The sequence below is a fragment of the Leucoraja erinacea genome, chromosome 21 (genome assembly GCF_028641065.1).
Source record: "Leucoraja erinacea ecotype New England chromosome 21, Leri_hhj_1, whole genome shotgun sequence".
Taxonomy (NCBI): Eukaryota; Metazoa; Chordata; class Chondrichthyes; order Rajiformes; family Rajidae; genus Leucoraja; species Leucoraja erinaceus.
In genome coordinates, this window is record NC_073397.1 from 11774662 (window position 1) to 11790470 (window position 15809).

Sequence of the window (15809 nt, forward strand, 5' to 3'; positions counted from 1 at the left end):
GTATTCCTTTGAAACCCTATTGGCCCTCCTCATGGTTTACTTGCCTATACTGCTTTATACTGTCAGCTAACTTGAATTTATTACCATAAAACCACGACACAGGTGCAAAATTAGTCTACTCCACCATTCAATCATGGATGATTGATTTTCCCCCTCTCAAACCCATTCTTCTGCCATCCCCCAGTAACCTTTGATACCCTTACAAATCAAGATCCTATTAATTTATTTCAGTTTAGAAATACAGCACGGAAACAGGCTCTTTGGCCCATCGAGTCCGCACCGACCAACAATCCCTGCACACTAACATTATCCTACACACACTATTTTACCAAGCCAATCACCCTACAAATCTCTATGTCTTTGGATTGAGAGAGGAAACCGGAGCTCCCAGTGAAAACACATGCAGGTCACGGGGAGAATGTACAAAATCCAGACAGCCCTCTTAGTCAGGATCAAACCTGGGTCTCTGGCGCTGTAAGGCAGCAACTCTAGTGCTGCGTCACCATGCCAACCACAATCTACACTTTAAAAATACCCAATGACATGTCCTCTACGGCCGTCTGTAGCAATGAATTCCAGATTCATCACCATGGGCTATAGAAATTCCTCATCTCCATTTTAAAGATACATCCTTTTATTCTAAGGCGATGCCCACAGGCCCTAGACTCCCACCACTACTGGAGGGTTGCAATCAAACCCTCACACTTGAATAATTAAGATTGTAAATCACCAAGACCAAGAAGTGATTTTCCCACTACCACATTATTTACAGCCTGACAAATCAAAAAGGGCTAGACACAGTTTCTGGAGTAACTCAACAGGACAGGCAGCATTTCTCAATAGAAGGAATGGGTGATGTTTTATGTTGAGACCCTTCTGCAGACTGTAAATCAGGAGGGACAGAGACAGTGATAGGAAGGATAAGGTGCGAAAACATTTATTTATTTAGCCATTTATCTGTCAACTCATTATATTAATTTTGTGCGCAGATGGCAAGATCAGCATTTATTGCCCTTTTCTAACTGCTCTTGATAAGGTAGCAATGAGCTACATTGAATATTTTTCAGAATCAGGATTACATTAGACTTGAAGGGCAAGCTGTAAGTGCTAATGCCACCATTGCCCGTTTTGCAGGTATAGGTTATATCTATTTAATTCAGGGAATTTGTTGGTTTCTGGTCCACCACTTCTTTCATTTACTAGTATTAATTTATTTATGTTACTTATTCTCAATTGAAAGTTGGTCAGCAATATCTTTGGAATGTTGTTATGCATCTGTCTTCCCAGTAAAGGGCATTTGTGCAATAGAAAAACGCCTCATGTATTAATTTAACATCACATCCTTTATTTCCCCTTATAGGCTTCAAAATTTCATTAAATATATCTTCAAGAGTGTTTAATTGCCATTTGTTTCAGAGCTGGAACAATAAAATTCTTGCTTGATATACTTGTTCCAATTTTATGTCTCAAGTTTACATTTAATACCTTTGCCATTATTTCACTATATAATTTGTGCTTGCAAGGAATCCACAATTTAAACAATTGTATACCTCTTGATAAAGCAAATAGAATCTAATAGCAAACTATCAATTTCTTGGTAATCCTTTGTGGAAATCAAAAATCCTCCTTAACTTCAAGCTTACTTCCCTTCTTGGTGAAGTTATAACTTTCCCCCTTCAATCCCACTAGCTTTAACTAATCCTTTGAGCCAAGGTTGCTTTCATTTCTCATGGGTTATTTTATACTTGGTAGAAAAGAGTAAGTCACCACGTTGGAATTCACTGCTATAAATCCGAGCTCAATGGTTCTATTTGATTGTTAACTTAGAACTATATTAACCAGGCCTCGGAAGTAATAAACTTATGGAACTACAAAATCTAAACCTTTTATTACCAATCATTACCTTCTGGTCTTCTTCCTTCGTCCACGGACCTTTCACTAGATCTGGATTCAGAACCTTCAGCCACCGATGTTGGCACTGAGTATCTGTTCGGTTCTTTAAAACAAAAATCAAATGTATAATTAATCTAATTACCAGGGTACTTAAGGAAGTGGCCCTAAAAATCGTGGACGTATTGGTGATCATTTTCCAATGTTCTATAGATTCATGATCAGTTCCTGTGGGATTGGAGGGTAGCTAATGTTATCTCACATTTTCAGAAAGGCAGGAGAGAGAAAACAGGGAATAAAGACCAGTTAGCCTGACATCGGTGGTGGGGAAGATGCTGGAGTCAATTATAAAAGATGAAACAGCGGCACATTGGATAGCAGTAGAAGGATCGGTCCGAGTCAGCATGGATTTACGAAGGGGAAATCATGCTTGACTAATATTCTGGAATTTTTTGAGGATGTAACTAGGAAAATGGACAAGGGAGAGCCAGTGGATGTAGTGGACCTGGACTTTCAGAAAGCATTTGATAAGGTCCCACATAGGAGATTAGTGGGCAAAATTAGAGCACAAGGTATTGGGGTTCAGGGTGCTGACATGGATCGAAAATTTGTTGGCAGACAGGAAACAGAGTAGGGATTAACGAGTCCCTTTCAGAATGGCAGGCACTGACTAGCGGGGTACCGCAAGGCTCGGTGCTGGGACCACAGCTACTTACAATATATATTCCAATCTACATTAATGATTTAGATGAAGGGATTAAAAGTAACATTAGTAAATTTGTAGATGACACAAAGCTGGGTGGCAATGGGAACTGTGACGATGTTATGAGGATGCAGGGTGACTTGGACAGGTTGGGTGAGTGGGCAGATGCAGTTTAATGTGGATAAATTTGAGGTAATCCATTTTTCACTTTGGTGGCAAGAACAGGAAGGCAGATTATTATCTAAATGGTGTCAAGTTGGGAAGTACAACGGGATCTGGGGTCCTTGTTCATCAGTCACTGAAAGTAAGCATGCAGGTACAGCAGGCAGTGAAGAAAGCGAATGGCTTGTTGGCCTTCATAACAAGAGGAGTTGAGTATAGGAGTAATGAGGTCCTTCTGCAGTCGTACAGGGCCCTAGTGAGACCACACCTGGAGTATTGTGTGCAGTTTTGGTCTCCAACTTTGAGGAAGGACATTCTTGCTATTGAGGGAGTATTGCACAAGGTTAATTTCCGGGATGGCGGGACTGTCATATGTTGATAGAATAGAGCGGCTGGGCTTGAATACTCTGGAATTTAGAGGGATGAGAAGGGATCTTATTGAAACATATAAGATTATTAAGGGTTTGGTCACGCTAGAGGCAGGAAACATGTTCCCGGTGATGGGGGGAGTCCAGAACCAGGAACCACAGTTCAAGAATAAGGGTCGAGCCATTTAGAACGGAGATGAGGAAATACTTTCTCGCACAGAGAGTTGAGAGTCTGTGGAATTCTCTGCCTCAGAGGGCGGTGAAGGCCGGTTCTCTGGATGCTATCAAGAGAGAGTTGGATAAAGCACTTAAAGATAGCGGAGTCAAGGGATATGGGGATAAGGCAGGAACGGGGTACTGATTGCGGATGATCAGCCATGAATGGCGGTGCTGGCTCGAAGGGCCAAATGGCCTACTCCTGCACCTATTGTCTAATCAATAAAAGTAGAAATTGCATAAGTGAAGAGACAGGTTATTTGATTATCTTAGTCTCGTGCCATCCTCCATTGCTACTACTAGACTTGGTATACTCGTCTTTTTTTAATTGGATATTGCCTCAACATCATTTCTGATAATGTGTGAGATCAGCCTCCATATGCACTCAGCCAATTAGTTCTGATTCCTTGATCATTAATTCCCTCGGGTAGGAAGATCACATCACTCTTGCCATTACCTTCCAAGGCATTGCATCTGCTCAATGATGCCAGAAATATCAAGACTAATCCCGCTCCTTCACACACATCTTAGGAAAGTAGTGTTACACTTTTAGTGCCATTGCTATCTTTCTACTGACTTTGTTGTAGCCACTCTTTCCTAGGACCATTCAAATAAAGATGTCATAATTAGGACCAGTATCAAAACACAGCCATACAGTAATTCACTTGTGCTCCCTTCAATTCAGAACATCATGTTCCACATTCACCAACACTACCCACTGTTCTGAAGCCAAAATAGCATGAGGTGATCTCCTTGCAAATGTCTCTATTCCATTTGGAGATATGTTATTGGCTTTGCTGAGGTTATATTTCAAGTTCCCCTCTCAATCCAACTAGTTTCCAGTTGTAACCAACCTCAGCACCTAATATAGGAATGGTCTAGTGCCTCAAACTTTACTTGCACATTTGGTTTGAACATCTGATTTTCTCAAACTTTAGAAACGTCTTTACTAGTTCCTACCATAATCTTCTACCTACTTTCCACCAATTCAAATTGCTGATAATATATACACCAATACGTCAGCCCACTCTCACCTACTGGTTGGCCTGCAGTAACCCCTCGTTACAATGGGCCATGGGGGGGGGACAGGAGAGAGAAATGGTGTCTGTTATTGCTGATTGTCCATTATAACAAAGTAAGGGGTAATCATTGTATTAAGTCGCAGAAACAAAAACTTGCAGTTGCCGGCTAAGACACAAGGTGCTGGAGTAACTCAGCAGGTCAGGGAACATCTCTGGAAAACATGGATAGGTAACTTTTCAGGTCGAGACCCTTCTTCGGACTCTTGGTCCAGAACAGGGCCTGGAATCCAGGCGAGTTGACGGTCTCAGCCTGGGGGAAAGGTGAGGATCGGCGGAATCAATGGTCGTGACCTGCGAGCGGCTGGAGTTCAGGTAAGGGTCAGCGGTGGCAGGCACAAGCAGAGGGTGATATGGGCAGCCGGGGCTGTAAGCGTCAGAGGAGGCAGTATGAGCCAGTGGTGGCATAGGCAAACGGGGCTATAGGGGGCAGGGGAGCGGGTGTGAACCAGGGGTGGCGTGGGCAACCTGCACGTAAGTGGCAGGAGAGGGGGTGTTAGCTGGTCATGGTGGGTCAGTCTGCAAATATACAAGTTTTAAAACTGCATTGTACTGCTCAGAGAGGAAGCAAGTGAGCCTTTAAGTAATTGGTACTTAATAATAGTTACATGTTTTTGGATAATAAGCGATGAAGCAACTGGTACATGTTATTTTTAGAGGTGGGAGAACAATGTGAACTAGTATTTGGGATATAGCATAACAAATACTGTAAGTAAATCCTCAGAACTGTACCTACATCTTTAAAGCAGCACCCCCAGTTTCCTGGAGCCCAGATCAAGACCACGAAAGCTCTACAGAACTGTGGATGCCTTCCAAGCAGTAAAGCGAAGAAAACTAGCAGTGAGCTAAAGACTAAACAAATTCATTCCACAAAGAAAGCAAGTTTACATTGGGAAATTAACGAGGACTAAGTTCCATAGAACTGCATTACTTGACTTAAAGGGAGCCGTTATTCAACAATTGTAGGAATCTTGTACTTGATTGCTGGAAAGAGCTATGCAAGGCAAAATAACATAATAGCATAACCTCTAACAAGAGAGTTTAGTCCCTGCTTACTAGTCACTAAAATTTCCAGACTGATCATTGTTTGTTTCACAGTACCCAAATATAATTCCAGATGTTTAATTACAAAATAAATGTTGTTTCCAAAGTCTACATTTACACTAACGGGAAGGTAGTATGTATGCAAGATTAATTTTTCTCATGAAGAACTAGGACAACAGTGACTACCTTTAAAAGTCACAACTACAAAGATACTTACTGAGAAATTACTTGCTATAAGTCTCCAGTCATTTTTGCCAAATTGCTTTATCAGCTTCTTCAACCTTTCATCCTATACAAAAGTAAAAAGTTTAAACCCCCATAAAATGATTATCATTCATATTTTTAAGATAAACACAAAATGGTGGAGTAACTCAGCGGGACAGGCAGCATCTCTGGAGAGAAGGAATGGGTGACGTTTCAGGTTGAGACCTTTCCTTCATCTTTGTTGGAGACACTGTTAAGTGCCTCTTATAGGCACTATAATGGATTTGTAAAAGGACATGTTAATAGGTCTCTGTAAAACGTATCATAAGTTATTCAAGCCCAAGAAACTGTGGAACCAATGTAGAGAATTCCCATAACTTTTCGATTAGATTGTGCAGTATATGGAAAAATGGGTCATTAGAGTGTTGCTTTTATAATGGCTATACCATTATTAAAATGTGTACTGTAAACCCATTTAATGATTGCATTCTTATGGTTGTTAGTACATAGAGTTATTCAGGTCAGTAGTATCATTAGCAGCAGCTTTAAGATATAAAGAAGTTGACTTTTAAAATCAACCTCATGGCTCTAGACAGCTGGCTAAGAATGTCACTGACGACCATATTCATTGTCAGCATAGTCAGAAACTGAATGCTGTCAAACATGCAAACTTTATCATCCTTAAGCAGATAATACTTCAGTGATTACAATAATAGTACCATAATCCTCATTCCTTTTTTTAAAGAGTAGGCGAGAACAATTCAGATATCTTATCTATAATTTAAAAGTTAATTTAATTTCATAATTGGTTATTATGATTGGGAAATTTTGCAAATCAAGTAAGATAAGAGGACAAAGTATCAGGAATTTACTCTAGTACGTAATTAAGGATAAAGTGACTGGTAACATTTGAAAACTTTTGGTTGATCACAGAAAGCCGACATGGATGTACAGAGTGTAACTCACATCCAATGATTTTCTTTTTAATAAACATATTCTTTAGTGAGCAGGGGGATATCTGTGACGTTACTGAACATAACCAACCATAAGAATTTCCAAAAATCTCTCATGACAAAACACAAAACAGCTTCTCCATGGAACTGAAGGCAATTTACTGGGCAAAGTCTAAACAATTGTGTGATTATGTGAAAGGAGACAAGAATTGAGATAATGCATATATTCAAACTGACAGCACATGACTTAGTAGGGCCCCAAAGATTGCAATTATTCTGTGCATTTAAAAGTGATTTATAGCACGAGATAGAGATATACTTTTCTATATGTATTCATAACACAAAGATAAGGGATGAGCAAGGGTGCCAAATAATTTTAATGTTGATAGCTGCAAGGTCATGTACTCAGCAAAAGTATAGAGCATAGTACTTCCTAAATGGCAAGAAGCTAGCAGTGGAAATACCACTACATAGGCCACTAAAATGTCAGGCAAATAGAAAAAACAATAGGTTAATGGAATACTGACCTATATATCCCAGGATAGGTTAGAAGCTAGCTAAACATAACCTTGGTCAGATCACATTGGGAGGAATTCCAATTACTTCTCGAGGAACATGTCAATGGAAAAGTAGAGTAGATTTGCAAAAATCCATAAAAGAGATAATGCAAATTGTAATGGCTGCCAAACTGCAGGAAGCAAGTGAGAATGTGCAGAGAAAATTCACCTGGATGTTGCCTCGAATTAAGGACTGTAATTACAAGAAGATATTGGAGAAAATGGGTTCATTCTGACTGGAACGTAGGAAGTTGAATGGTGATGTATTCAGCTTTATAAAATTATGAGGGGCATAAATAGGATAGTCAGGATCGTTTTTCCAGGGTAGGGGAGTAGAACCAGATGGCACAGTTTTAACTTGAGAGGGTGATGAATATCTGGAATGAGCTGTCGGAGGTGGTGGTGGAGCATTTATGACTTTTAAAAGGTGTTTGAGCTCGAAAAAGGTTGGGGAACACAGGCCAAATTCAGGCAAATAGGATTAGCATAGATAGGTATCATGGTCAGTATGAGTGTGGTGGCTCAAAGGTTCCGTTTCTTTAGACATACAGACATAGGAAACAGGCCCTTTAGCCCAGTGAGTCGGCGCTGAACAGTGATACACTAACACTATCCTACACATTAGGCACAATTTACAATTTTACCGGAGCCAATTAACCTACAAAACTGTACATATTTGGTGTGCTGGACGAAACCGGAGCACCTGGAGAAAACCCATGCGCTCACAGAATGTACAAACTATGTAGATAGCACCTGTAGTCAGGATTAAACCCGGGTCTCTGGCGCTGCACGGCAGCAGCTCCACCCCTGCGCCACCTATGGTGTATGTTTCATTGATTCAAAATTGATTGAAGTGTCAGGAATTTAATAAGAGAGGCAATTTAGTTGACATTTGTAAGATATTGAAGGGAACCGATTAGATGGAGTGCAATTATTTACTCAGGTCAAGGACTAGGTATATTATCTAAAAATTAGAGCCAGCTTCTCAGGAGTGAAGTTGGAAAGCATACAGAGCTGATGTAAATTTGAAACTCTTCCGCATATAACGATTGAAGCCGGGCCGGTTTGTTAAATTTTAAATCCAAAACTGAGTTTCGATAATCAAGCTATTAATGGAAATAAAAGCATAAATATGGAATAAGATAACAAATCAGCCAATGGAGGAGCTTAAAAGGATTAATGACTTAATCTTGTGCCAATGTTACAAGAACAGAAGATGGTATCTCAGACTACATAATAACCAAGGCCAAAACGTTCTTCCATCATGTAGTTGCTCTAGCACATGCATCAACAATATCCAGAATTAATAGGCAGGCAGCTGCAATGGTTAGTGAGATTGCTGAGCTTTGGTTAATGTGTCAATCTTTAGGCAGATCTATGGACATCAGTCACTTGAAATTAACGAGGGTCACGTCAACCTTTTGGATAGGTTGCACACGGCAGTGACTATATCAGTTCAATATCTTCTGAGAAAAATAATCAAGCTAACCCCAGCCACATTTACAAGTCGTACTGCTTGGATTTTGTCAGAATTGTCGTGCACATTTTGAAATAAGTGGATGTGGCCACTGTTTCACCCACTAGACATCAAACCTGCATTTTGTCCTTACTAAAAAAATGTTCACATTCATTTATCAAACATTTCATTTGGATAGCACAGGAATGTTTTCAGGAATATTTCAGTAAAACCTAGAGTGACATTAAGCAGCGAATACTGAATAGAAAAAAAAAAATAGGTTTCTCCTAGATCATCTCCTTCTGTCTAAGGTGGCATGAAAAGAGTTTGTGGATCAAAATAGGATTTATTTTCTTAAAAGATGAATTGAATAATGCTAAGTGGAATTTCTACACAATCAATGGATTTTACATAGAAATGCCAATTACTCTTTAATCTAATTCAATAATGCTAACACCATTTTGCCCAATACCAAATATTAAAATGTTATTCATTTTGCAATCTTAAATGTGTACATTTTAAATAAACTGATTTCAGAGTAGATACCTCTTCTGAAGTCCATTTGGCTCTGAAAAGTTTACTTGCATCTTTGTGGTCTGGAACATCACAATCCAAATCCTCATCCAACTCCTCACTATATTTCAAGGAAAGAAAGAATAGCTCAAAATGCAGTAGATACAGGTCAACTTGTTTTGAGTTTCCTCGAGGGCATAGCATAGAAGGCAAACCTAGAATGTGAGAAAATAGGATTAAAGCAGGTAGACACTTGACGGCTGGCAGTGAAACCACAGACCCATGGACGTATTTCCATCCGTGGTCTACATTTATCATCTGCCACGCCCTTCATTGACACGCTGACTTGCATCACCATCAGCAAGTCACCATCAGCAAAGCCTGTGGTTTGCAATGAAGTCATTTAAAATTTAATAGACCATGAACCACAAAACATAAATCTCAAGTTTAATTTAACTAAAGCCCCACTGTATTTATTTTTTAAGGCAAGAGTGGACAGATTCTTGGCTAGTAAGGCTGTCAAGGCAGGGGAGAAGGCAAGAGAATGGGGTTGCGAGGGATAGATCAGCTTTGATTGAATGGCGGGGTAGATTTGATGCGCGGAATGGTCTAATTCAGCTTCTATGGCTTATATTGAAGGTACTTCAGAATTCCAAAGTGTTTAATGGAACAATGATGACTGGAAATTAATTATAAATTCTCAGATCAATTTTGGATATTGTCTACAAATTGACTATTCTTTCATTCAATCTACATTCCTGAAACTGCATTTCATCTTGCATCCTCAAATCCTTAGGCCTTAAAATTTACCTTTGTGTTAAAAATGTATGAATTAGGGGTAGGAATGGGCCTCTCAGCCGATCGTCTGCTTCACCATTGAATGGGATTGTGGCTGATTAGCTTGTACTGTTCCAAGCTCTTTTTTGTTGTCTTTGTACAATTTCCTTTCATGTCATTTTTTCGTTTAAATTCATCCATATTGGCATTGCAGTTAAGGTCAGGATTTATTGTTCATCGTTAAGACATCCTTGGGAAAGTGGTTGCGAGCAAACGTTTTTGATGAAGGTACTCTCACAGTGCCATGGATAAGGTTCAGGATTTAAACCTTGCAGTGATAAAAGTCAGTATTTTATTTCCAAGTTAGATTTGTCGGCGTCCTGAAGAGAAATTTGCATGATTTACTGTCCCCATGTGTATGCTGATCTATCCTTGGTTGCAACAATTGCAGGTTGGGAGATTTTGACAGAATAATGTAGGCAAGTAACTGCATTGCATTTTGGAAGCAGAACAGAATAGAATTTCAGGGTGGTTGGATCGGTGCCAATCAAACAGTTTGCTTTGTTCAGGTTGGTGTCAAGCGTCTTGAGAGTTGTTAGAACTGATCTCATCCAGTCGAGAGAATGTAGCTCCAATTTTCGAACAATAAAGGGGAATTTTGTGATTTCATTTTGCCCAATTTGTATATCTCAGATGGATTGGGATTTTCCAAATCTTGGTGGTTATTCAAGGAAGATAGTGACAGGAAAACCAGAGTACTTGGAGCAAGTGTGCGTTTTTTTAAATGTTGAGGATACAATTATCTTCAGCAAAAGAGGGAAAAATGGATCAACTATGATTGAATGGTGGAGTAGACTCAATGGGCCAAATGGCCTACTTCTGTTCCTATGCACAGGAATTCTCAAGGATCTCTTTCCGACTCTTCCATACTCTGTGTCTTTCGGCTAATTTCTTAATTTTATAATTTGCATCTAAAATTATGAAAGAAGCTAAAGAATTTCCAAAGCACATTACACAGACAATATTTAATAGGGATTTTATAACAGAGATCCCACCAGCTGATTTGCACAGAACAATTCGCACAAGAAGGAATACGATAGAACTAGAAATGTGAGAAAACAATAATATTTTAAGTTGCAGAGGGGGAGAGAGAATGCATTAGGATATAGACCAAAGATATTTAAGGAAACCATCTCATTAAAACCAGCAATTAAAGATAGGTGAAGAAATAAGAGAAGCAAATTGAAATGACGGTACAGCCACATCTGTGGAAAGAAAACATAAGAGTTATTCCCTGAAATTATTAAATACAGTAGACATAACATAATTTAAAGTAATTGAAAATACGAGCAACAGCAGGCTTTTTGACCCTTCACGCCTGCTCCATCATTCAATGTGATCATTGTTAAGACTCAAGCTCTACAATGGGCCCAGAAAGAAAATGAGATGCTGTTCCTCACACATATGTTCAGCATTATTGGAGCAATGCAGGAAGCTGAAGGCAAAGGTTAGACAGGGAGTGGACAGGAGAAGTAAAGTGATAGGCAGAAAGCTCACCCTTACAGGTGAGTATTAGTGAGTATGATGTTGTGGGAATTACAGACATGGCTGCAAGCGGTTCAGAGCTGGGAACTGAATATTCAGGTGTATATGTCCTATCGAAAAGACAGACAGGTGGGCAGAGGGGGTGGGGTGGCTCTGTTGGTAAGGAATGAAATTCAGTCCCTAGCGAGGGGTGACATGGAGTCAGAAGATGTAGAGTCATTGTGGATATAACTGAGAAAATGTAAGAGTAAAAAGACCCTAATGGGAGTTATCTACAGGCCCCCAAACAGCAGCCTGGAGATAGGGTGCAAGCTGCATCAGGAATTGCAATGGTTGCTATGGTGGTTATGGGAGATTTCAAAATGCAGGTAGGCTGGGAAAATCTGGTTGGTACTGGATCCCAAGAAAGGGAGTTTGTAGAGTGCCTCCGAGATGGATTCTTAGAGCAGCTTGTACTGGTGCCTACCAGGGAGAAGGCAATTCTGGATTTGGTGTTATGTAACGAACCGGATTTGATAGGGGAACTCAAGGTAAAGGATCCATTAGGAGGTAGTGGCCATAATATGATACGTTTTAATCTGAAATTTGAGAGGGAGAAGGTAAAATCAGAAGTGTCAGTATTGCAGTTGAACATAGAGGCATGAGGGAGGAGCTGGGCAAAGTTGACTGGAAAGGGATCCTAGCAGGGGTGGAACAGCAATGGCAGGTATTTCTGGGAATAATCCAGAAGACGCAGGATCATTTCATTCCAAAGAGGAAGAAAGATTCTAAGGGGAGTAAGAGGCGACCGTGCCTGACAAGGAAAGCTTCTTTAGGTATGTGAAGAGGGAAAAATTAGTTAAGACAAATGTGGGTCCCTTGAAAACAGAAACGGGTGAATTTATTATGGGGAACAAGGAAATGGCAGACGGGTTGAACAGGTACTTTGGGTCTATCTTCACTAAGGAAGACACAAACAATCTCCCAGATGTACTAGGAGACAGAGGACCTAGGGTGACGGAGGAACTGAAGGAAATTCACATTAGTCAGGAAATGGTGTTGGGTAGACTGATGGGACTGAAGGCTCATAAATCCCCAGGGCCTGATGGTCTGCATCCCATGGTACTCAAGGAGGTGGCTCTAGAAATTGTGGACGCATTGCTGATCATTCTCCAATGTTCTATAGATTCTGGATTAGTTCCTGTGGATTGGAGGGTAGCTAATGTTATCCCACTTTTCAAGAAAGGAGGATGCTGGAGTTAATTATCAAAGATGTAATAGCGTCGCTTTGGATAGCAGTAACAGGATCGGTCCAAGTCAGCATGGATTTGCAAAGGGGAAATCATGCTTGACAAATCTTCTGGAATTTTTGAGGATGTAACAAGTAAAATGGACAAGGGAGTGCCAGTGGATGTAGTATACCTGGACTTTCAGGAAGCCTTTGATAAGGTCCCACACAGGAAATTAGTGGACAAAATTAGAGCACATTGGTTGGCAGACAGGAAACAAAGAGTAAGGATTAACGGGTCCCTTTCAGAATGACAGGCAGTGATTAGTGGTGTGCCGCAAGGCTCAGTGCTGGGACCGCAGTTATTTACAATATACATTAATGATTTAGGTTAAGGAATTAAAAGTAACATTAGAAAATTTGCAGATGACACAATGCTGGGTGGAAGTGTGAACTGTGAAGAGGATACAGGGTGATTTGGGCAGATGCCGTTTAATGTGGATAAATGTGAGGTTATCCACTTTGGTGGCAAGAACAGGTAGGCAGATTATTATCTGACTGGTGTCAGGTTAGGAAAAGGGGAAGTACAACAAGACCTGGGTGTCCTTGTACATCAGTCACTGAAAGTAAGCATGCAGGTGAAGAAAGCAAATGTTGGCCTTCATATCGAGAGGAGTTGAGTATAGGAGCAAAGAAGTCCTTCTGCAGTTGTACAGGGCCCTGGTGAGATCACACCTGGAGTATTGTGTGCAATTTTGGTCTCCTAATTTGAAGAAGGATATTCTTGCTATTGATGGAGATTCTTGCTATTGAGGGAGTACAGCGTAGGTTCATGAGGTTAAACACAGCTTAAGGATAAAGGGGAAATCCTTTAAAACCGAGATGAGAAGAACGTTTTTCACACAGAGAGTGGTGAATCTCTGGAACTCTCTGCCACAGAGGGTAGTTGAGGCCAGTTCATTGGCTATATTTAAGAGGGAGTTAGATGTGGTCCTTGTGGCTAAGGGGATCAGGGGGTATGGAGAGAAGGCAGGTACGGGATACTGAGTTGGATGATCAGCCATGATCATATTGAATGGCGGTGCAGGCTCGAAGGGCCGAATGACCTACTCCTGCACCTAATTTCTATGTTTCTATGTTTCTATTCCCGGGATGGTGGGACTGACATATGATGAAAGAATGGAGCGACTGGGGTTGTATTCATTGGAATTTAGAAGGATGAGAGGGCATCTTATAGAAACATAAAACTATTAAGGGATTGGACACGCGAGATGCAGGAAACACGTTCCCGATGTTGGGGGAGTCTAGAACCAGGGACCACAGTTTAAGAATAAGGGGTAGGCCATTTAGAACTGAGATGAGGAAAAACTTTTTCACAGAGTTGTGAATTTGTGGAATTCTCTGCCTCAGAAGGCAGTGGAGGCTGATTCACTGGATGCATTCAAGAAAGAGTTAGGTAGAACTCTTATGGCTTGCCGAATCAAGGGGTATGGGGAGAAGGCAGGAATGGGGTACTGATTGTGGATGTTCAGCCATGATCACATTGAATGCTAGCTCGAAGGGCCGAATGGCCTACTCCAGCACCTATTGTGATGTATCTTTGTATCTATGTCTGCAAAATAGTCACCCAATGTGTTTAATGTCATCGATGTGAACAAGATCACCAAATGCACTACACTACAGTAGAAGTGCAAGTTAATTACATCATCACTGGAAGAAAAGTTTGGCTTCCTGAGTGGTGGTAAGGGAAGAGGTAAAAGAACAGGTGTGATGTTTCCTGTGGTTACCTGGGAAAGTGTTGCAAAGTGAATGGTTGGTAGAGGTGTAGGAGTGAACCAGGGATCGTGCATGGAACACTATGTTCAGAATTCTTAAAGAATGCCTGGTGGTGGAATTCTGTTGAAAGTGAGGAAATTATGGATGATCTCAACCCAGCTCTCATTTTAACATTTCACTCTCTCATGGTTATTCCTTTGGTGATGTCCCCTGTACCATAGTTAGCAAAGCTTTCAACCAAATCTCCTCTTCTCCTTGCAAACGTTTGGGCTCCCCTTGTCCTTACCTTTCACTAAACCTACCTCTCATTCAATGGATTATCTTCTATAATTTCCAATACTTTCATCAAGATTCTGCAACCCAATACATCTTCCCCTCACTTACCCTTTCAACATTCTAAAGGGACAGTTCCCTCCACAACTCCCTCTACCACTTTCCCATATAACATCTGTCCTCTTACCTCTTCCCTTCCCACCATCCAGGGACCCAAATAACCCTTCAATCAAAAGATATAAATCAAATGCTTTGCTTCCAATTTAGTGCACAACATTCAGTGATCACAATCTTCTCTATATAAATCAAATACAATTGTGTGACCATGTTACAGAACACCACCATTGTCCATAAGATCAGCCATGGGTTATCACTTGCATGTTTAACTACAACTAGTCCCACTACCACTCTGACCTTCAGCCTCCTTAATTGTTCCAACAATTTCCAATGCCAGCTCAGAGGCCTCATCCTTTGAGGGGCACAAAGCATCTCTCTGAACATATTGAATGTAACAATTTCAGATAACCACCCCTTTTCCACAATGATGTGACAGCACCTTTCTATGTCAATTTACTTATTTTTTATCATTCATTGTAACTGCCAGTATTTTTTAAATTAATCTTACCTTCACATCTTTGGTCTGCAGTCCATCATATTCACTCTATCTCACTCTCTACAACTTAAACCCTTCTTGTTTTCTCACAAGTCTAATGAAGAATCTTTGTCTCTGATTCTTTACTCACAGATGCCCCCTACCCCACCAAATGCTTCCAACACTTTCTGTTAATATTCCAACAAATGCCTCATGCAACTTTCAGGCGATTAACAGGAGGTATGGGGCAGGTTTGAAGGGCCATGACCCCAAAATATCACCCATACATTACCTCTTCATATGCGCCTGGCCTGCTGAGTTCCTCTAGCACTTTGTTTTGATCAAGTTAGATTTGTGTTATTCGTTGGATTCTGTGAACTGGGAACACATATAATGATCTGGCAGGGCACCATCTAGTTCATAAACAATAATATGAAGAAATATATATGAATTGGGAGGAAAGTGGTATTAAATTAATTGGTGTTCTTGATCTG

General features: G+C 40.5%; 1 protein-coding gene across 5 annotated transcripts in view; it reads right to left on the bottom strand.

Annotated features, from left to right (window-relative positions):
• mybl2b (v-myb avian myeloblastosis viral oncogene homolog-like 2b) overlaps nt 1-15809 on the bottom strand; it is a 37787-nt gene that overhangs the window by 21176 nt on the left and 802 nt on the right. The window contains exons 2-5 of one of the 5 annotated variants that reach the window (XM_055652132.1): nt 15608-15693; nt 9179-9266; nt 5680-5751; nt 1904-1996 (exon numbers count right to left, since the gene is read on the bottom strand). In XM_055652132.1, coding sequence (XP_055508107.1) covers nt 1904-1996; nt 5680-5751; nt 9179-9266; nt 15608-15615 — 261 coding nt within the window. In that variant the 5' untranslated portion in view covers nt 15616-15693. Of the gene's footprint in view, nt 1-1903; nt 1997-5679; nt 5752-9178; nt 9267-15607; nt 15729-15809 lie in introns of all 5 variants that reach the window. The other 4 variants (XM_055652133.1, XM_055652135.1, XM_055652131.1 and 1 more) reach the window with 4 other exon arrangements.